Source organism: Callithrix jacchus, chromosome 3 (genome assembly GCF_049354715.1).
Source record: "Callithrix jacchus isolate 240 chromosome 3, calJac240_pri, whole genome shotgun sequence".
NCBI classification, from domain to species: Eukaryota; Metazoa; Chordata; class Mammalia; order Primates; family Cebidae; genus Callithrix; species Callithrix jacchus.
In genome coordinates, this window is record NC_133504.1 from 178,281,587 (window position 1) to 178,304,273 (window position 22,687).

General features: G+C 36.6%; 1 protein-coding gene and 1 long non-coding RNA gene across 10 annotated transcripts in view; one reads left to right on the forward strand and one right to left on the reverse strand.

The window, feature by feature from the left end:
- The window catches only part of LOC103792105 (uncharacterized), a 54,324-nt gene that overhangs the window by 6,045 nt on the left and 25,592 nt on the right, over positions 1-22,687 (forward strand). The window contains exon 4 of the long non-coding RNA XR_013533187.1: positions 20,380-20,565. This is a non-coding gene — a long non-coding RNA (uncharacterized LOC103792105). The remainder of the gene's footprint in view (positions 1-20,379; positions 20,566-22,687) is intronic.
- Positions 1-22,687, reverse strand: part of CC2D2A (coiled-coil and C2 domain containing 2A) — a 150,190-nt gene that overhangs the window by 4,496 nt on the left and 123,007 nt on the right. For 6 of the 9 annotated variants that reach the window (XR_013533186.1, XR_013533185.1, XM_002745968.7 and 3 more), the window contains 5 exons: positions 20,263-20,466; positions 14,332-14,421; positions 13,135-13,248; positions 11,154-11,288; positions 1,384-1,506 (listed from right to left, as the gene is read on the reverse strand). Coding sequence is in view for 7 of the 9 variants with exons in the window: in XM_002745968.7 (XP_002746014.3) it covers positions 1,384-1,506; positions 11,154-11,288; positions 13,135-13,248; positions 14,332-14,421; positions 20,263-20,466 (666 nt within the window). In the remaining 2 variants the exon portion in view is untranslated. Of the gene's footprint in view, positions 1-1,383; positions 1,507-9,975; positions 10,706-11,153; positions 11,289-13,134; positions 13,249-14,331; positions 14,422-20,262; positions 20,467-22,687 lie in introns of those variants that run through there. The other 3 variants (XM_078367482.1, XM_054253472.2, XM_078367484.1) reach the window with 1 other exon arrangement.

A 22,687-nucleotide genomic window follows, 5' to 3' on the forward strand; every position in this document is an offset into this window, starting at 1 on the left:
TTGTTGTGCATGTTTTTTTAAAGTTTACGTAATAGTTTTATTTTATGAATATGCAATTTGTGCTTTCTCCCTTAACTTTATCTTTAGTGGCAGCAACAAACACTAGAAAGGCCAGGATATAGAAAACTTCTTGAAAAGAAAGATTTCCATAGCTTGGGCTTGGTGACATCAAAATTTATCCTTAGTGGGGAAATATTTATATATATTGATATATAAATAAAATATAATTTATATATAAATAAAATATATATTGATATATAATAATATATTTTGAGATGGAATCTCAAAATATATATATATCAATATATATTTTATTGATATATATATATTTTTTGAGATGGAATCTCAAAATAATATATTTTTTGAGATGGAATCTCACTTGTTGCTAGGCTGGAGTGCAGTGGTGTGATCTCGGCTCACTGCAACCTCCACCTCTTGGGTTCAAGCAATTCTCCTGCCTCAGCCTCCTGAGTAGCTGGGACTACAGGAGGGCACCACTACGCCCAGCTAATTTTTGTATTTTTAGTAGAGACGGGGTTTCAGCATGTTGGCCAAGATGGTCTCAATCTCTTGACCTCGTGATCCGCCTGCCTTGGCCTCCCAAAGTGCTGGGATTACAGGCGTCAGCCTCTGCACCCGGCCAGCAAAGATATATTTTTAGAGGGCTTATTAAGATTCATTAATGCTGACTGTTTTAACTGTAAAATATTCCACCATGTAACATAATTTTTCTTTTCTGTCATTCCAACTCATTGCAATTTCAAGCAGTGTTCCTATTAAAAAGCTTGTATATATCACCTTATATACATATGGGAGAATTTCTTTAGGGTAATGGTCTTCAAAGCCTTTTCTGAAAGGTAGATCCAGAGAATAAAATACATTTTATTACAAACCTAGTACACACATACATATATCTATCAAATGAAACAAAAGTTTTAGTAAACTGCTTATGCTTACTACTTAGAATCTACTACTGATCAGGACCCTGTAAGTTAATTTTATGAGCCCCTAATGGATCATACCCTGCAGTTTAATTTGATGTTCCATTATCAGTCATGAAATCTATTTAGTGAATTGAGATCAGCATTTTAAAAAAAATTAGATGGAATATATTTTGTGGTACTTTTTATGTCATGGAACTTTTTATATTAAAACTTTTCTTCCACATATGTGTAAGAGGTGTATACTAATCCTTTCACGTATATATAAACATACATATCTGTACCTTATTGTGAGTTGAGCTCAAATACATTTAATAAACAAATACTGTTCTAGACTACTCAGGAGTGAGTGGAGGTAAGGGCCAAAATATCTTGTAACCCAGTATAATGATTTCCTATCTTTTACTTTGTCTACATTTAATTATTAATAAAAGATTTATACCTGAACACTGGAAAGGCCAGGATATGGGAGGCTTCTTGAAAAGAAAGATTTCCATAGCTTGGGCTTGGTGACATCAAAATTTATCCTTAGTGGAGAATCATATCTCTGAATATTAAACCAAATCTAAGAAAGACAAGACTACATTAGCATATATGTTAGCATATATACATACACTTATGTGTGTGCATGTATGTGTGGTATATAGAGGCAGCAGATAGCAAGTGTTCATACAGGTTGCACACTTTGTCATTTTTTTATTCTAAAAATTGTGCATTTTAGAATCAGTGGCATTATACAGTTGTCACTGGCCATTTTTTCACATTTTTTATCTGACGTTGGGGTGCACCTTAGTGTTGACTGTAGATTTGATAAAGTGAGGTTGTTTTTTATTATGAAAACCAAAGCCACTTCTTTCTTAGGCTAGATTTTCTTGACCCTTCTCTTCCCAGCCTCCTAATTGAATAGAGTGTCCGTCCATTCATCTCTTTGCATCCAGAGCAACCTGCAGTCTCTGAGATAGCCCTTGTCTTGGTGAGGCAGCGTAGCATGTTGGTTCTGGAACCAGACCACTATCATTTGAATTTTGACTCCAACATTTCCTACTTGTGTGACCTTGATTTATGTAACGTGTGCCTCAGTTTCCTTCTCTATAAAAGTGGGATAATAATAGTATTTACCTCATAAGGTTGAGTTGGTTCAGTAAATTAATTAATCTGTACCTCTTAGAAAAATGCCTGGAATGTAGTAAATGCTCAATAATTGTTAGCTATTTGAAAATGATTATTACTTAGCATTGTTTATAATTGTCTGTCTATTCGTGTCCACACTAGGCTATCAGACTTTGTCCTGAGGACATTCACTATGTGCCTTATTTACCATTGTATCTTTAGCACCTAGCATAGCTCCTGACATACAGTGGCCATACTGAATAACTATGTACATGAATTTGTCCATTCAGTATACTTATCAACTACCTTCTAGGTTCAGGCTCAGTTCTAAATACTGGGGATAAAGTAGTGAATGAAACAGAGTTTCTACCCTTATGAAGTATCTAGTAAGAAAAGATAGCAAATAAATAAGTAAATAGGCAGGCACTGAGGCTCACACTCATAATCCCAGGACTTTGGGAAGCCAAAGTAGAAGGATAACCTGAAGCCAGTAGTTCAAGACCAGTCTGGAAAACATAGTGAGACCCCCATCTCTGAAAAAAACTTTTTTTAAAAGAAGTAGCCAGGTGTAGTGGTGCATGCTTATAGTCTTAGATGCTTGAGAGGCTGAGGTGGGAGGATTGCATGAGCCCAGGATTTCAAGGCTCCAGTGAACTGTGGTCACACCAGTGCACTCCAGCCTGGATGACGGAGCAAGAGCCTGTCTAAAACAACAGCAACAAAAAACAAGTAAAAACATGGGATGTCAGATGATGCTATGATGTGGTAAATTGTATTATTAGCCCCAATTCTGCACTCCTTTCTATATGCATACCTTTTCTCACATTACTTTGCAGTTCCTTCCACTAAAAGAGAAGAGATACACTTTTGCATTCCTTGACTTGTGGCCAATGGACTGGGAAAGAAGTCATTGTATGGCTTCTGAGTCTATGCTTAAGAGGCTTTGTGTGTTTCTGCTTGTTCTTTTGTGCCTCTGCCATTGTCATTGCCCCGCATCCCAGAATAAACACACATGAAGCTGAGCTGTCCCAGTTCATTCACAGATCTACTGTGAGAAGCAGAGCTTGTCTTGCAACACAACTTGCAGGGAGTTGCTCAGCCTCGATTAGCAGAACCTCCCCAGCTGACTCACAGATCCCTGAGAATAAATGTTTGAAGCCATTTAATTTGGGGGTGAGTTTTTACTATCTTTATTGTGGCAATAGTTAATTGTGCAAGGGCTATGGAGAAAACAAAAATGGAACATTTTAAGGCAGGCAGGGAAGTTCTAACTGGAAAAATGACTTAATCAGAAATGCAAGAAGTGAGGGAGAAATCTATGATGATATCCAGTAAGGGGCAGTGGTCATTTATGCGTAGGAAACAGCAAATGTAAAGTGTGCTTTGGTATGTTTGAGGAATAGCAAGGAATATGAAGTACTTTGAAATAATGAGCAAGCTGAGGAGAGCAAGTAAGAGATGACATTATCAGAGGAAGTGGGAGAGAGGTGGGTAGGGTGGGTGTCAGATCATGGAGGTGGGCCATTTTGAAGATTTAGGCTGTGACTCAAGTGAGATAGGAAGTCATTGGAGTATCTACTGGGTAGAGGAATGGCATAAGTTGTCTTTCATTTTAACAGGAATTTTCTTTGCTGTTTTGAGACTAGATAAAAGAAGGTAGGGTCAAATGGTGAAGCATTCAGTTAGGATGCTTATTTTGAATAATCTAGGTGAGAGGTACAGGGACTTCAACAAACATGGTAGCAGTAAAAGTGGATAGATGTGGTTGGACTCTGGGTATACTGTGAAGGTAGAGCCAGTAGGATTTGGTGATGGTTTGGATGTAAGAGAGAGAGAAATCAAAGGTGACTAAGGATGTTGGCCTTAATAATTGGACTGATGGAATTGACATTTATTGAGATGGGAAAGACTGCAAAGGGGAATCAGGAGTTCAAGTTTGGGCATCTGAAGTTTGAGATGTCTGTCTGACATCCAAATGAAGATGATGAGTAGGCGATAGGATATTTGAGTCTAAAGTTCTAGGGAGCTAGGTGAGCTAGAGGTATAAACTTGGGAATCATTGGCATATATATGGTGTTCTCTGGGAGGAAGTATAGCTAGAAAAGAGATTTGAATTTTGAGGATCTCGAATGTTTCAAATTTGGAGAATATAGAAAAAGTGGCAAAGAGTATAGAGAAGTAGAAGCTAATAAGGTAGGAGGACTTGACTTGGAATCCAAATCAGAAAATTGGCTTAAGATAAGATTTTTAAGAACTACAATTTGGGCTGGGCACGGTGGCTCATGCCTGTAATCCCAGCACTTTGGGAGGCCAAGGCGGGTGGATCATGAGGTCAAGAGATCAAGAAAGAGTATAGAGAAGTAGAAGCTAATAAGGTAGGAGGACTTGACTTGGAATCCAAATCAGAAAATTGGCTTAAGATAAGATTTTTAAGAACTACAATTTGGGCTGGGTACGGTGGCTCATGCCTGTAATCCCAGCACTTTGGGAGGCCAAGGCGGGTGGATCACGAGGTCAAGAGATCAAGGTCATCCTGGTCAACATGGTGAAACCCCGTCTCTACTAAAATACAAAAAATTACCTGGGCATCATAGCGCATGCCTGTAATCCCAGCTACTCAGGAGGCTGAGGCAAGAGAATTGCCTGAACCCAGGAGGCGGAGGTTGCGGTGAGCCGAGATCATGCTGTTGCACTCCAGCCTGGGTAACGAGCAAAACTCGGTCTCAAAAAAAAAAAAGAAATACAATTTGGTATAGAGTAGGGTATGTTTAGAAAAGTAGTCGGAAATTGCATTTTTAGGGCTTTGAAATCCAGGGTGTAAAGTTTACTCTTAAGTCTGTGCAGTGAAGTCTCCCTAATACTTTCTGAGTCAGCAGATGATGAAAGCTGGACATTAAGAAGCTTAATCAGGCATCATTGTATCAAAAAGTGAACTCAATTGGGGATACTATTTAGTTGGTCATTTATAGAAATGCAGGGCAAAACAATAATGGCATGACGTGGGAATTAGCCGAGATAGCATCTGTATGATTTTACATTTATAATTTAAGATTGAAGTAGAATGAAGTTTAAGAGAGAGGGAAACTCAAGAACAATTCTAGGGTTTAAATCAGGGTAAGTCATATCCATAGAAATAGGAAGCCAGGAAGGGGAGTTGGTTTTGGGGGAAATGATTTGAGTTTTGCATATGCTGTGTTTGGGATTTTGATAAAACACCTGGGTGTCTAGTAAACAGTTGAAAATTCAAGACAAAGTTTCTGAGACTGGCTACAGAATTATGACTTCTCTACCAGGATAGACTACATAAAGTCACAATTAATAATAATAGGTGTGGCCCTAGAAGAAATCTAAATATAGAGTCTTTAGAAACTTCCATTTTTAAGGGTTTGGAAGAAGAGCCAGTGAAAGAAACCTAAGAAACAACTGTAGTGATGAAGACCAAATTTCCTTTATCAGTAAACTATGGACGAAGAAAGTGTTTTTTTGTGAAGAAAATTAGTCATGAGTTTTGTGTCAATTGACAGAAAAGGAGAGGAGTGAAAATGAGAAGAAGCCATTGGATATATTTATTCGATAGTAAGACAATGGTGCTTCTCAGAGTTTAATTTCTGCAGTATGGTCAGGAAAGGAGAGCTAGATTATAGTAGGTTAAGGTCTGAGTGTGCTCAGAAAGTGAAAGCAAGAGATACAACTAGTATTTGAAGAACTTGGGGAGGAAAGGAAAGAGAGGCAATGTAGTTTTGGGTGCAGCCAGGTTGGGAAAAGTGTATTTCAGAATTGTTGTACCCCTGAGCATATCAATAGATAGAGAAGGAGAGAGAAAAAATAGAGGAGCTATTTGGATGGATTAGTGGAGCATGGAATGGGAATGGAAACAAGTACAGGGGAAAAGGAAGAGACTTATTTCTTGGAAAAGGAATGACAGGAGGAGAAAGACTTCTAGAGAAGTTGTGTGGTAGAGTAGAGAGCAGCCGAGGTTTCAAAATGCCAGGCCAACAAAGCCAGGAGGAGGTCCTCTGCTGAGTGGCCAAGGCTTAGAGCAGGTTTAGAAGAGCTTTGATAGGGGTTGCACACCATCATAAGCCTCTATTACCCATCTCAGAGAAGAGGAGAAAAGAGTGTTCTTTCATCCTCACAAAACTTTAGCTTTATCAGAATTAGTCAACCATACAGTAATTGTTTTGAGTGCCGGTAATAATTTTTACAGATAATGGAATTACTTGAAGGCTTTTCCAGTGCCTATTAAACCTACTTGATTATTAATGACCTTAAAATGATCCTCTAAATGTAGATGAGGCTTAGCAGATCACTTTTGATTATGATAATGACTTTAATTAAAAATAATAATTAACATAGGAACAATGTTCCACATTGCTCTTTACATTTGTAATTAATAGTGCTGTAGTTGCCATTTGCTGAACACTTAGGAAGCATAGATGTTTTGCTGGGTGCTTGAAATATATTAGCTCTAAATTTTAGCAGTTACTCTGAAAAAATGGACTGATGCTCTTCAGAGAAGGGTGCATAACCCAGGAGTATGGAAAGAAAAAATTAGATGTTCTAATTATTTCTTTTTATGTTTAAAGTAGTTTTTGGTATAACTTAAATAACATTGGTACAAAAATAAATAAAATTCATAAAAATATACATGCTGGGGCCAGGCACAGTGGCTTATGCCTATAATCCCAGCACTTTGGGAGGCCAAGGCAGGTGGATCACGAGGTCAAGAGATCGAGACCATCCTGGTCAACAAGGTGAAACCCCTTCTCTACTAAAAATACAAAAATTAGCTGGGCATGGTGGTACGTGCCTGTAGTCCCAGCTACTCGGGAGGCTGAGGCAGGAGAATTGCTTGAACCTGGGAGGCGGAGGTTGCAGTGAGCTAAGATCGTGCCATTGCACTCCAGTCTGGGTAACAACAGCGAAACTCCGTCTCAAAAAAAAAAATATACACACACACACACACACACACACACACACATACACATACACATATACATGTTGGGATGCATGTACAAACAGTTTTTATAGACAGAAGCACAAAGTTCAGAGACTGCTAAAGTAAATGATTATGAAAACAATCATTCAATAATTTGCTGAGTGCAGTGGCTCACGTCTGTAATCCCAGCACTTTGGGAGGCCAAGACAGGTGAATCACTTGAGGACAGGAATTCGTGATGTGCCTGGCCAACATGGTGAAACCCCATCTCTACTAAAAAAAACAAAAATTACCCGGACATGGTGGCACGTGCCTGTGGTCCAAGCTACTCAGGAGGCTGAGGCAGGAGAATCACTTGAACGCAGGATGTGGTGGTTGCAGTGAGCCGAGATGGCACCACTGCACTCCAGCCTAGGCAACAGATTGAGACTCTATCTCAAAAAAAATAATTAAAAATAAAGAGTTGTTACTCTGTTAGGTGCTTAACATTAATTTTTTCATTCACTTCTCATAACTACTCTATAAGAAATAATAATTAAAAATAATTGAAGAGTTGTTACCCTGTTAGGTACTTAACGTTAATTAGCTCATTCACTTCTCACAACTACTCTATAAAGTAATGACTTTACTATTATCTTTATTTTACCAATGAAGAAGCTGAAGCTGTAAGAGACTGACTTTCCCGAGCTCACAGAACTATAGTAAATGATAAAATTGGAGTTTAAACTGAGGCAGTCTGATCCCATAACTCGTTTTTTCTTTTTCTTTTTCTTTTTTTTTGAGACTGAGTCTTGCTCTGTTGCCCAGAATGGAATGCAGTGGCAACATCTCAGCTCACTGCAACCCCCACCTCCTGGGTTCAATCAATTCTTCTCCCTCAGCCTCCCAAGTAGCTTGGATTACAGAGGCATACCAGCTAATTTTTGTAGTTTTAGTAGTGATGGGGTTCTCCATGTTGCCCAAGCTGGTCTCGAATTCCTGACCTCAGGTGATCCATCCACCTTAGCCTCCCAAAGTGCTACCGGCATGAGCCACCGTGCCTGGCTCCATAACTTATATTTTTAACCACTACTTTAATTAGTACCCTTTACAATGAAATCAAACAGCCCTTAAAACTGGCTGCAACCAGAATTACCTGGGGATATTACAGGTCAGGTGATACCTAGGAATCTCCCTTGAAAAAAGAAAGAGGAGAGAGATTCAAGATGGCTGATTACTAGCAGCTCAGGATTGTAGCTCCCAGTGAAAGCACAGAGAACAAGAGGACGCCACACTTTCAGATGAATTTTTGTTGCTCATGGACCAGGACATTCCTAGTGCAGGAGCTCCACAGGTCGCCAGCACAACTCTTGTGGCTGGTATCTCGGCATGGTGGATCTTGGTGCAGAGTAAACGGGACTGGATCCCCTTTTGGTTGACATTTGGAGCTCTGGGAAGGCAGAGTTGCCTATTCAGTTGATTGAAAAAGGGACTCAAGAAGGAAGCCAGACCGGAGATTCCCGGGTAGAAAAGCACAACAAATCTTAATGCAGCTGTTTTAGCTGGTGCAGTGGGTTGCTCAGATTCCGGCACTGGGAATCAACAAGTTGGACGTCCACTCAGAGACCTAATTTGAAAGTCAGTAATTACAAAGATGACAGGTGGATAAATTTACAATTATGGGAATAAACCAGCATAAAAAAGCTGAGAATACCCAAAATCAGAATGCCTCTCCCTCTACAGGGGATCACAGTTCCTCATCAACAAGGGAAGAAGGCCTGATAGAGAATGAGTGCATTCCATTAACAGAATTAGGCTTCAGAAGGTGGATAATAAGAAACTTCTGTGAGTTAAAAGAATATGTTCTAGCCCAATGTAAAGAAACTAAGAACCTTGAAAAAAGGTTTGATGAAATCCTAATGAGAATAGACAATCTAGAGAGGAATATAAGTGAATTAATGGAACTGAAGGATACAATACGAGAACTCTGCGAACTATGCACAGGTTTTAACAGTCGAGTTGATCAAGCAGAAGAAAGGATATTAGAGGTTGAAGACAAATTTAATGAAATGAGAAGACAAGATAGAGAAGAGTAAAAAGGAATGAGCAAAGTCTCCCAAGAAATATGGGACTATGTGAAAAGACCTAATTTACGTTTGATAGGTGTACCTGAATGTCATGAAGAGAATGAATCCAAGCTGGAAAATATTCTTCAGGATATTATTCAGGAAAACTTTCCTAACCTAGTAAGGCAGGACAATACTCAACTCCAGGTAATACAGAGAACACCACAAAGATATTCCTCAAGTAGAGCAACCCCAAGACACATAATCATTAGATTCACCAGGGTTGAAATAAAGGAGAAAATTTTAAAGGCAGCTAGAGAGAAAGGTCAGGTTACCCATAAAGGGAAGCCTATCAGACTCACAGCAGATCTCTCAGCAGAAACCCTACAAACTAGAAGAGAGTGGGGGTCAATATTCAATATCCTCAAAGAAAAGAATTTTCAACCCAGAATATCATATCCAGCCAAATTAGGCTTCATAAATGAAGGAAAAATAAAATTTTTCATGAACAAGCAAGCACTCAGAGATTTCATCACCACCAGGCCTGCTTTACAAGAGCTTCTGAAAAAAAAGCACTACACACAGAAAGGAACAACCAGTATCAGTCATCCCAAAAACTTACCAAAAGGTAAAGAGTATCTCCATAATAAAGAATCTATATCAACTAATGGGCAAAATGGCCGGCTAGCATTAAATGACAATATTAAACTCACAAATATTAATATTAATCCTAAATTTAAATGGATTAAATGCCCCATTCAAAGACACAGACAGGCAAATTGAATAAAAAGTCAAAACCCATCGCTACACTGCATCCAGATCCATCTCATAAGCAACAACACACAGACTCAAAACAAAGCTTTGGTGGAACACTTACCAATCAAATGGAGAGAAAAAAAAGAAAAAGAAAGAAAGAAAAAAAAAAACCAGGAGTTGTAACTTTCATCTCTTGACAAAATAGACTTTAATAGTAACAAAGACTAAAAGAAACAAGGACATTACATAATGGTGAAAGGATCGATGCAACAACAGGAGTCAATGATCATAAATATATATGCACCCAATATAGGAACACCCAAATATATAAGACAAGCTCTTAATGACTTATAAAGAGACTTGGACTCCCACACAATAATAGTAGGAGATTTTGACACCACATTGTTAATATTTGACAGATCAACGGGATAGAAAATTAACAGGGACATCTATGATTTGAACTCAGACCTGGAACAAGTAAACTCAGTGAATATTTATAGAATTCGTCACCCCAGGTCCACAGAACATAGATTTTTCTCAGTATCACATTACACGTATTTTGAAAGTGACCATATAATTGGAAGTAAATCACTCTTCAGTATTTGCATAGCATTTCACAGACTTAAACGAAATATTGGTTGGCTGTTTGTTATTTTCTTCCCTTTTTCCTTCCTGTCTCCACGGTTAAGCACAATTATTGGCATAAAAGAGGTTTTTAATACCGATTTTTAGATTGCATTCCAGTCTGGGCAATAGAGCAAGACTCCTGTTTTCTCTCCCCCTTTCTGTTTCTTTAAAAAAAAAGCCATTGGGGTCAGAGTTGGCAGATTTGAAAAACAAAATTGTAGGCTGTCTGGATGAATTTGAACTTCAGAGTCCCTGGCAGTCAGCGAAGCTGCAGACATTGTAGACCCCTTTAGAAAAAAGAAAAAAAAAAAGAAAGAAAGAAAGAAAGAGACAGAGACAGAGAAACCCAATCTGCTTAGGTGACAAATTTGCCTCAGTTCTTAAAACACTGAGTTAGACATTGTAAACTCTATTTTGGGTGAGAAAACTTAAGGACAGACCCAGGACACAAACTCTGGTCCTCTGAATCTAAATCCTGTATTTCTTTATTACTGTATTTTGTCATTCCGCTTCTCAGGCAGATCAGGGACTAACTGAACCGAAGTTTTGTTTAGCACAGTCTGCCACTGTGCTTGACACTGAATTTCTTTAATTGGTGTGTGTATATGCGTGTGTGTGTGTGTGTGTGTGTGTATTCATTTATATAAATATTTTGGATACATAAAATATTAATAGGTTATTTTAAAAAGGAAACATCCATCAATTAACCATCTAAGAAGAAATGTTAATACTTACATTATCAGGACCTATTAAACAGCCCACATTTTTCAAGGGACAGAATGTATCAAATTGTCCATAAAAATGTCCACTGCAGGGATTCCATATTAAATAATGACCTTGCTCCCAGGTTAGCACATAGGCAGTTGGACCCTGAAAGAAAATGGCTATTAAAATGCAATACTAGCTTGCACAGACAATTCATTATTTTTGCTTGGACCCCTAATTATTGAAATTTCATGGTTAATGGTGAAAACTACTTTGAAGTTCTAGGTTATGCTAAATTTAAAAAATAAAGATGAATGCTTAGTTTTGCAAAATTCTTGCATCTGGTACTAGTGCCATGACCAAATAAGGATAGTCATTATCTTACCCAACCAATATATCTTAGGATTGGCTGAATAACTATTATTAGTGAAAATAAGCAGTCACTGGTGTTTTCTTCTTAGAGTCAGTAAGACTGCCATTTAAGTCTATAGAAGGCTGATTATGTCTGAATAGAAATATTTGTTTCTAATATAGTAACTTACATTTTACAATGTAAGTGCATAGTAGATTTGAAAGGATATGTACCAAACAGTTAAGAATGACTGTACCTGGGGAGGGGAGTAGAACTGGGGGTTAGAGAAATAGAAGTTCCTTGTCAAGGTATTCTGGGTTTTCTGAAAAGGGACTCTACTTTTTTACACAGAATACTTATGTATTGTTAGGTTCTATATTTACAATGAGAATTCATTCATTTGTTTTCCCTGTATAATTTTACTTGATGCTCACAACAGTTTTCTGGGGAAGGCAGGGCAGAAATTATCCCAGTTTCCTGTAAAACCCAGAGTTGTGCAGTGACCTACTTAGTGTTACACAGCTAATGATAATCAGGCACAGAACCTAGAACTTCAGCCTCATGACTTCCTAGCCCAGTGTTCTTTTCCTGGGACCAGGCTATCTGGTAGATAATGATGGAGACTTAATTTGAACATGAATATGATACTACTTTATTACCTGCCTTGCAGCAACTCAAATTTCTAAGGAGTCCTAGACCCTTGTGGCCTCTTTTTAATACCCTCTTTGGCTGGGTGTGGTGGCTCACACCTATAATCCCAGCACTTTGGGAGGCTGAGGCAGGTGGATGACCTGAGGTCAGGAGTTCGAGACCAGCCTGACCAACAAGGAGAAACCCCGTCTCTACTAAAAATACAAAAAATTAGCCAGGTGTGGTGGTGCATGCCTGTAATTTCAGCTACTCCAGAGGCTGAGACTGGAGAATTGCTTGAACCCAGGAGGCGGAGGTTGCAGTGAGCTGAGATTGCACCATTGCACTCCAGCCTGGGCATCAAGAGCGAAACTCTGTCACGAAAAAAGAAAGAACAAAAACCAAAAACCTCTTTGGATAAACTGCTGTAATCCATGTGAATTTTCTAAACTTACCTATTGTATCCCAAATTTAGGGATATTTATAGTGGGCTAGGGAAAAATTCTAATAGTCTCCAATCTAATAAAAATAAAAATGTTAATATAAAAATAAAGCTGCTAACATTCTTTTTCATTCTTCCTTATCTGGCTTATTCTCCTTTGCCTGCCAGGTCAGCAGCAGATACTTGTAGAAGCAGCAGGCATGAAAGGAGAGATCTCTAACCTTAGCACCTTCCTTTGGATCCTCTTCATTGCAAAGCATGAAGATCATTAGGGGAATCTGAATGCTTGGGAACAAAGCTGGAAAGAGGCCCAAAATTAAAAGGACAGAGCAAGGTGGGGATTTTTGATGGTAAAGGGTCTGGGTTTGCCAAAAAAAAAAATCTCAAATGTTGCATAGGGCCCTGAGGAACACTGAAAACCATTTCATGTCTTATCTGGTAGTTCTCTCTGCTGTTATGGCATCTCTGGGCCACTTTCCTAGGAACCCAAAGGATCATTATGAAAATATGTCCTGTCTGTGATCTAGAACGTACAACTGAATTAAACAATCATGTTCCTCTGTTAAAGCCAGCCTACATGGTCTTACCTCAGGAATAGCATTGCCCATCACCAGCCAGGCCTTCTTACCCAGAGACAGAAAGTAATTACACAGTAGTACTGCATGTTCTTCTTCATCTCCTGCCAGGAGATCAAGAAATTGCTGACCAAAAGAAAAAAAGTATGTCATATTAACTGAATACTTTACTCTGGATTTGCTTGGCAGGATTCTAATATGTCATAGTTGAGATTAGTGCCTTGAAGTGTAAGACCTATAATCTTTCCCCAAATTTTGATAGTATATTGATAATTCATTTTTTAAAATAAACCACTTTTAGTGGACATGGTGTTTTCTCTGACATTGATGATATGGATTTCTAGAATCAATAGTCATTATGATGGTGGTAGGGTTGGGGAGATAAATTTCAAAGTTTCATTTTTATTTTTAATGTATATATGATAGTTCATTATATGCTAAACAATCATTACTCCATTAAACTCATTTAATTCTAGAACAACCCTTTCAGGAAGGTATACTCCTATTTGTTCATTTTATAGACGAGGAAATGGAGGTACAGATTAATAAATTAACACTTAGGAAGTAGTAAAGCCAGTCTAGCTCTAGAGCAAATGTCCCCAGTTCCCAGGCCATGGACTAGTACCAGTCTGTGGCCTGTTAGGAACTGGGCTGCCCAGTAGGAGGTGAGCGGCAGGCAAACAAACATTACCACTTGCCTCTTGCCAGATCAGTGGTGGCATTAGATTCTCATAGGAGTACAATATAAATTATGAGGGCAGAGACTATGTTTATTCCGCTTATAGCCAGAATTTAATATAGCATCTGATATGTGGTAAGTGAACAAGAAGTACATATTGAATAAATAATGATATGCCATGCCTTACAAAGCCCATAAATTAAGGAATATATGATTTCTAATTATAATATAGAATGTGATTTTGGTATTTTTCATGAACAAAACCAAGAAGTTTTATGGTAATACTGGGAGGGTAAATCAGTGTTACTTTTAAACTTTTTGTGTGAGTAGTTAATTTTTTGTTAACTTCTGAACTTTGGAAAAATTGAACCTGGAAGAAAAAGTACTTCGGAATTTAGCTCATATTACTAAACAGATAGCCAATTAGGTTTTTATGGCTAATGAATGTTGCAATTTAAATTTATGCAAGCCAGTTAGCTAATATTTCATTAAGTCAGCTTAAGTTAGTAAATCTGTGAAGAACTACTTACATCAGATGTGCTCCACAGGTCACAGATACCAGCAAATGAGACAGTGTCAGGCAAGAAGGGAATCAAGGACACATATCGAGCCACCAGTTCCTGTATAATGAAATGGAGCTTTACAAAAAATAATTTCTAATAAAACAGAACACTGCATCCCCTACCTGATTTCTTAAAATAAATCTCAAATGTTACAAACATTTACATGTACAAAATGAAATTAATACTCACTAAATGCTTACTATTGTATTAATATCATTTTCATCTTCACTAAACATCCTATATGGAAGGTTATTATTACCCATTCTTTACAGATGAAGAAACTGTGTCCCTTTGACAAGTTTTTTTTTCTTTTATTTCACAATTCTTTACTTTCTGATATAACAAGACTTTCCAGAATCATCTGGAATTTTCACTTAGCCCAGTCTTGAAAACAGTCATTTCTCTAAGGAGCCCTGGTTGAGAGGGTAATAGTACTTGGGAACCAAGATCTGGACCTCATTGTGGCTATAACTTCTATTTCTGTAATTTCTAAGGAAGTTAATCTTTTAGTAAAAGTTTTGTTTTATGTATACTGACACACAATTGTTCATATTTATGTGTTATGGTGTGATGTTTCAATGTATGGTATACATTGTGTAATGCTGAAATCAAGGTAATTGGCATATCCATCACTTTAAACATGTATTATTTCTTTGGGGTGATAATATTCAAAATCCTGTCTTCTAGTTAGCTGGAAATACACTATACATTATTATTAACTATATGCATCATACTGTGTAATAGAATACCAGAACTCATTCTTCCTAACTGTAACTTTGTTAGGATGTAACTTTGAGAGGATGTTGAACATCCTCTCTCCATCCCCCCTCCTGCCTTCTCTCCTTAGCTTCTAGTAAATACTATTCTACTCTCTATTTTGAGATAAACTTTTTTAGTTTTCACATAGATGTGGGATCATGTGTGTTTGTCTTTCTGTGCCTGGCTTATTTCACTTAACATGCCCTTCAGGTTCACCCATGTTGTCACAAATGACAGAATTTCATTCTGTTTTATGGTTGACTGGCATTCCATTGTGTATATATATATATATATATATACCACATTTTCTTTATTCATTCTTCCATAGATGGGTACTTTGCTTGATTCCATATCCTGGCTATTGTGACTAGCACTGCAATAGACGTATGAGTGCAAATACTTCTTCGATATACTGATTTCATTTCCTTTGGATATATACTTAGTAATGGGAGTTTGCCAGATCACACTGTAGTTCTAATTTTAATTTGTGAGGACCTCTATACTGTTTTCTGATAATGGCTGTACTGATTTACATTCCCACCAATTGTGTATAAGAGTTCCTCTTTTTTCGGACTCTTGCCAGCATTTTCATTGTCTTTCTGAAAAAAGTCATTTTAACTGGAGTGAGGTAGTATCTCGTGGTTTTGATTTGCATTTCTCTGATGATTAGCGATGTTGAAATTTTTTTCATATGTTTGTTGGACTTTGTCTTCTTTTGAGAAATATCAATTCAGCTCTTTTGCTGACTTTTAAATCAAACTACTTGGGGTTTTCTGCTATTGAGTTGTTTGAGTTTCTTACATAGTCTAGATTTTAACACCTTGTTAGACACATAGTTTGCAATTACTATCTCCTATTCTGTAGGTTGTCTATTGACTCTGTTGATTGGTTCCTTTGCTATGCAGAAGCTTTTTAGATTGATGTAATCCCATTTGTCTATTTTTGCTTTTGTTGCCTGTGCTTTCGAAGTCTTATAAAAAAAAATCCTCCCCAGTTAAATTTCATAAAGTATTTCCCCATGCTTTCTTTCAGTGGTTTCATAGTTTCAGTTCTTAAATTTAATTCATTAATCCTTTTAAAGTTGGTTTTTGTATATGGTGAGAGATGAGAGCTCTAGTTTTATTCTTCTGCCTGTGGAAATCATTTTTCCAGCACCATTTATTGACCAGACTGTCCTTTTTCCCAATGTGTGTTCTTGGTCCCTTAGTCAAAAATCAGTTTGCTGTAAATGCATGGATTTATTTCTGGGTTTGCTATCCTGTTCCATGGGTCTATATGTGTTTTTAGACTAGTGCCATACTGTTTTAGTTACTACAGTAGTATACTTTGAAGTCAGGTAATGCGATGCTTTCAGTTCTTTGTTCTTTTTCTCAAGGTGTTACATTGGCTATTTGGGATCTTTTGTATTTCCATATGAATTTTAAGATGTTTTTCTATTTCTGTGAAGAATGCCTTGATATTTTGATAGACAGTGCATTGAATCTGTAGATTGCTTTGAGTAATATTGATATTTTAACAATATTAATTCTTCCAATCTGTGAACACAGGATATCTTTCCATTTATTAGTACCTTCCTCAAGTTCTTTCATCAATGTTTGTAATTTTGATTGCAGAGATCTTTCACCTTGTTGATGTAATTTATCCTTAAGTATCTTATAAATTTATGTAGCTGTTGTATATGGGATTACTTCCTGATTTTTTTCCAGCTAGTTCATTATTGGTGTATAGAAACACTATTAAATTTTGTATGTTGATTTTGTTTCCTGCAGCTTTATAAATTCATTTATTAGTTCTAACAGTTTCTTGATGGGGTCCTTAGGATTTTCTAAATTTATGATCATGTTATCTGTAGATGCGAACAACTTGATCTTCTCCTTTCCCATCTGGATGCCCTTTATTTATTTCTCTTGCCTAATTGCCCTAACTACAACTTTTAGTACTGTGTTGAATAGAGTTGGAGAAAGTGGGCATCTTTGTCTTGTTCCAGATCTTAGAGGAAGACTTCAACTTTTTGCTGTTCAGTATGATGTTAACTGTGCATTTTTCATATATGACCTTTAGTGTGTTGAAATATGTTCCTTCTGTACTCAATTTGTTGAGTTTTTATCATGAGGGATGTTGAATTCCATTGAATTATTTTTAAGCCTCTATTGAAATGATCAAGTGGCTTTTGTCCTTGATTCTGTAAATGTTATATATCACATTTACTTATTTGCCTGTTTTGAACCATCCTTGCATCCCTGGGATGAGTCTCACTTGACCATATTGCATGATCTTTTTAATATATTATTGAATTTGGTTTGGTACTATTTTGTTGAGGAGTTTTAGAGCTATGTTTATCCTAGAATATTGGCCTGTAGTTTTATTGTTGTTATGCTAGTTTTGGTATCAGGATAATGCTGGCCTGTAAAAATTGACTTTAACAGGCTTCCTTCTTCTTTCATTTTTTTTTTTTTTTGGAATAGTTTGAGCAGAATTGATGTTAGTCCTTATTTAAGTATTTGGTGGAATTTAGCAGTGAAACCATCAGGTCCTAGGCTTTTCTTCGATAGGAGGCTTTTCATTACTGCTTCAATCTCGTTACTTGTTATTGGTCTGCGCAGGTGTATTTCTTCATGATTCAGTCTTGGTAAGTTGTATATGTTCATGCATTTATTCATTTCTTCCAAGTTTTATAATTTGGTGGATAGTTGTTCATAATAGTCTCTTAAAATTCTTTACATTTCTGTGGTATCAGTTGCAGTGTCTCCTGTTTTATTTAATTTTATTTATTTAAGTCTTCTCTTTCTTATTCCAGCTAAAGGTTTGTTGATTTTGTTTATCTTTTCTAAAAATCAGCTCTTTTTTGCATTGATCTTTTGCATTTTTAAGCCTTTATTTTGATTATTTCTACTCTTATTTTTATTATTTCTTTCCTTCTACTTATTTTGGGTTTAGTTAGGTTCTCTGTGCTATATTCCAAATAATTTCTTTGCATGTGTATTCCAGTTCAATAATTCTCTCTGTATTTAATTGTATATAATTTATCTCTTACTTAACTGTAATGTTTTAACTTGTTTAATTTCTAATTTTAACTATTATTTCTTTTATTGTTATAAATTCCATTTGGTACTTTAAAAAATCTGCCTGTCAATTCCAATGCACTATTGTTTTTAAATTATACTTTAAATCCCCCAAATTTCTTAAACATATTAAACACATCTACTTTATATTTTATGTACAATAATTCTCCTATCTGGAGTTTTTGTGGTCTGATTCTTCAGTTTGTTGTTTTTCTGAACTCTTACTTTCTTTATGGTGACTTACGTCTTCATTGATGATCTTTTATTGTATGTTCAGGTTGCTTGGAATTTTTTTCTGTGGAATTTTTTTGAGGCTGAGTTTGAAGGGCATTCTTCTAGGAATATTTGTGGCATTTGTGTTTACTTTTGACAGGGATCTAGGGGCATTACCAACAGGAAATACTTTCAACTAGATTTTCAGTTGAAGTTTTTTTGGGTCATACAGGTAGTATAAATTCCAGTCTCGAATGTGAGTAAACACAGAGTAGAGGTTAGAAAATTTTCTTTTTATCTCTTCTTTCCAAAGTCAAGACTGAAACAGCCAGGGTTCCTTCTGAAGACAGAGCACTTCCTAGTTTATCCATTGATGGTATTACCCTGAAGAATATCAACTCTGCATTTGATATTCTGCAAGGCTGCATTCAACCTTCCAGCCTGCTCTAGCCCCATGTATTATCCCTGTCTCCCACAGCCTTGCACATTGAAACCCAGCTCTAGTCATTAGGGATTATCAGATAACCTGAGAGCAAACACTATTTCAAGCTCTCACTCTTGTAGAACCTTGTTTTATTGTTTCCTGTCTCCTATATTTTCCCTTTCACTTTACTTTCATTTTAGCCATGATTTATTGATATTTTATTCATCACTCTTAAATGTTCTTTACTGGGAGAAGTTTTCTGCACATCAACTATGCTAGGTAGAAGTTTTCTGCACATCAACTATGCTATAAGTAATATAAAAAGCAACTGAAATGTGGAACACAAAGTGGGGTTTTTGATACATCTATATCTACAAATAGATATATCATTACCCTGTTTCTAAATTACTATGTTAGTGACTATTAGCAGCAATAACTCCCTATATTATTCACTCTCCAAAAGCAGTTATGGATTACGTATTCATGTAAAATTAGCCTGCTTAACATATGGCTTCTAATTCACACAAGTTTGTGATGGGTATGGTGCTCTGAAGCCAGAAAATGGTGCATACATATTTAATGGCCTAGTATGGAAGTACTTTGGAATGATGGTCTAAATGCTGAAAATACTTAAATATTTGAAATAATTTTTGTTTAATTTGAACTCAATGAACTTAATTGAGCATATAGCATTAGGCATAACACTGAATAGTTATCTTAGTAGAGTAGAATGTGTATAACTTCTGAAGTTAGAGGAATCACCTCAAATCCTAACAAACTTATTGAGAATACATAATGAGAACATGTTTATGTAATACATTTTAGAAGTATAAAGTATTTTCCATATGTTACTTTTTCAACACTGTAGTGCCAGGGACACAGAAAGCACTCAATAATCTTTTGTTAAAACAATGAACTAAGGGTTGTTATCATCCCAGGTACCTTTAGATTTTTTTTTTTTTTTTTTTTTTGAGACAGAGTCCTTGCTCTGTTGCCCAGGCTAGTGTACAGTGGCATGATTTTAGCTCACTGCAACGTTCACCTCTCAGGTTCAAGCAATTCTCGGGCCTCAGCCTCCCAGTAGCTGGGACTACATGCGTGTACTAGCACGCTAGGCTAATTTTTGTATTTCCAGTAGAGATGGGGTTTCGCCATGTTGGCCAGGCTGGTGTCAAACTCCTGGTCTCAAGTGATCTGCCTGCCTTGGGCTCCTAAAGTGCTGGAATTACAGGCATGAGCCATACATAGCCCAGCTGCCTTCAGACTTTTCTAAAGAAAGAAAACCTGATGTTAATAAAAATGTTTTAACCATTACTTTTATCATTAATGATCTTGATATAGTTAATACTTTAAGTACTATGAAATATAGTAATTAAAATGGCTGTATATTTAAACTTGAAAACAGTTTTAGCATAGCATTATTTACTATGAAATACTTACTGCAGTTGCTTGTAGATTATTGGGGTGGACATTAAGGAGCTCCTCAGGAGGGTTTAAAGGTTTGAGATAACGTGTGATAAAAACAGTTTTTCCATTTATATCAATTACTGTTGTAAGGCACTGACGATTTGGGAACTTGAAGGCACATTCTGCTTGAAACTTCTCACTTGCTTGAAGTAATTTCTCATCTTCCTGAGACTCAAACTTCAAAAAGAAACACTTCATGGAGTTTATATATGTTAACAAGAGAGAAAGTACATGTTCAGATTCCACAGTCAACACATGCATTAAATGTATGGTTTGGTAAGTATGATCTACTCCTTACAAAGCATGTCCTACTGTCCCTGCAGCTTTATTTAAATTAAATTTGTAGTTTGAAAATTAGACTGACTCATTTAATACTTAAAATATATTTGAAAGGATTGAAAGAAAGTAGTTAACAGGCAAACAGCCAGATGGAAACTACTACATTAATGAAATAATCTATGAAAGTTAAACTGATATATGAATTCTGATTGTTAAGGCTATAATTAGGTAATAGAGTTTTGTGTGTATTTTAATGTTAGTTTTAAGTGTGCTGGCTGGGGAGGCCTCAGAAAATCTAACATCTCAAATGCAAATCTTAAGCAACTTAGCAAATTTATGAATCTATATCGATGTGCTAAAATGTTTCAAGTCTATAAGCACTGTAATAATAGTGCATCTCAAAGGAAAAAGGAGGCAGAACTAGAAACATCAAATTTATAAGAATTATTTTAAATAATTGGTTACTCATCTTGGTTCTCTGAGCCAAGATGAGCAACCAATTCCCAGCCTTTTTTTTTGAGGCAGGGTCTTATTCTGTCACCTAGGCTGCAGTACAGTGGCACAATCACAGTTTACTGTACCCTCAAACTCCTGGGCTGAAGCGATTCTCTCACTTTGGCCTCCTAAAGCAGTGGGATTACAGGCATGAGCCACTGCATCCAGCCACTAATTCCCAGACTTTTAAAAAGTAACTAAAAGCAGATGAAACAGAACAAACGTAAATTTCCTTTACACACATATTGTCATTTTTCCCCCTAAAGCTGCTGCTAACAAAATAATATGAAAAAGAGTGGGTGTTAAAATATTTTTAAAAGATGTTTGGTAAAAATATTTGCATAGTTGGTTAAATTTTAAAGAATTTCAGAACCAAAAATTTTATTTTAAAAAATAATTTTGGGGGCTGGGCACAGTGTCTCATACCTTTAATCCCAGCACTTTGAGAGGCCAAGACAGGAGGATCACCTGAACCCAGGATTTTGAGACCAGCCTGGGCAACATAGTGGGACCCTGTCTCTACCAAAAAAAAAAAAATTAGCTAGGTGTAGTGATTCCTGCCTGTAGTCCCAGCTACTTGGGAGGCTAAGGTAGGGGCATCTCTTGAGCCTGGGAAGTCGAGATTGCAGTAAGTGGACATTGAGCCACTGCATTCCAACCTGGGCAACAGAGTGAGACTCTGTTAAAAAGAATAATAATTTTAAAATAGAATTTAGAGGCAGTGCTTGAAGATGTTTGGTTTTCTTTTTAACACTTCAAGCTGCTGATACATGATGTATTTACTCCGTCTTTCCCACAAAATAAGATTCCTGACTTCAGGGATTTAGTTTTTTATCTCTAGTATGGAGAATACTACTTGGCACATAGTAAGTGTTTAACAAATGAGTGAATGAATGAGTTAATGAAAAACATTTTATTACTTTTTATGACTTCAAATAGAATCTAGATTATCCCAGTTGTTCTTGATTGCCCCTTCTATTGGGACTGGATTGTGGCTTCTATTTCAAATTTGATTACTATATCCTAAGAAATTGGGGTAGTGGTTTTAGGAGTTATTTAGGATGGAGACATTCCCCAGAAGCCTCCTATATATTCTCATAGGTTGTCTGCCAACATCTAAATCTTAATATCATCACAGTCATAACTGCCTACCGCTCAGCATAGTGCCAAGACATAGTAGCTACCTAATAGAAGTTATGATATATATATATATCATATATATATAAATATATATATATAAAACTAAGTGAAAGAGGTAAGCTCGTAAGGCTTTGGTGTAGGTGTATCACAGATTTCTAATGTGGCATGGTCAATCAAGAAGTAATTGTAACTGTGGAAAAATGGAGAATTATAAAACAAGAATGATGTGCAAAAAAAAAACCCACACAGTTGAATTTATTCCTTTTCCTCTAAGCTCTTTCATTTATTCATCCAGTTTTTAAAAAATGTTTGTTGGGAGTCTGAAAACTTCCAGGCACTCTGTATAAATAAGTGTGAAATAATCCTCTGAAGGAACTTTTAGTCTACAGGGGAACATTAATAAGCAATCAGGGCCATAAGACCTACGGTGCTGTGGGAGCATTTAGGAGAGACAGCTATAGGCACTGTCCAAAAGAACAACAAC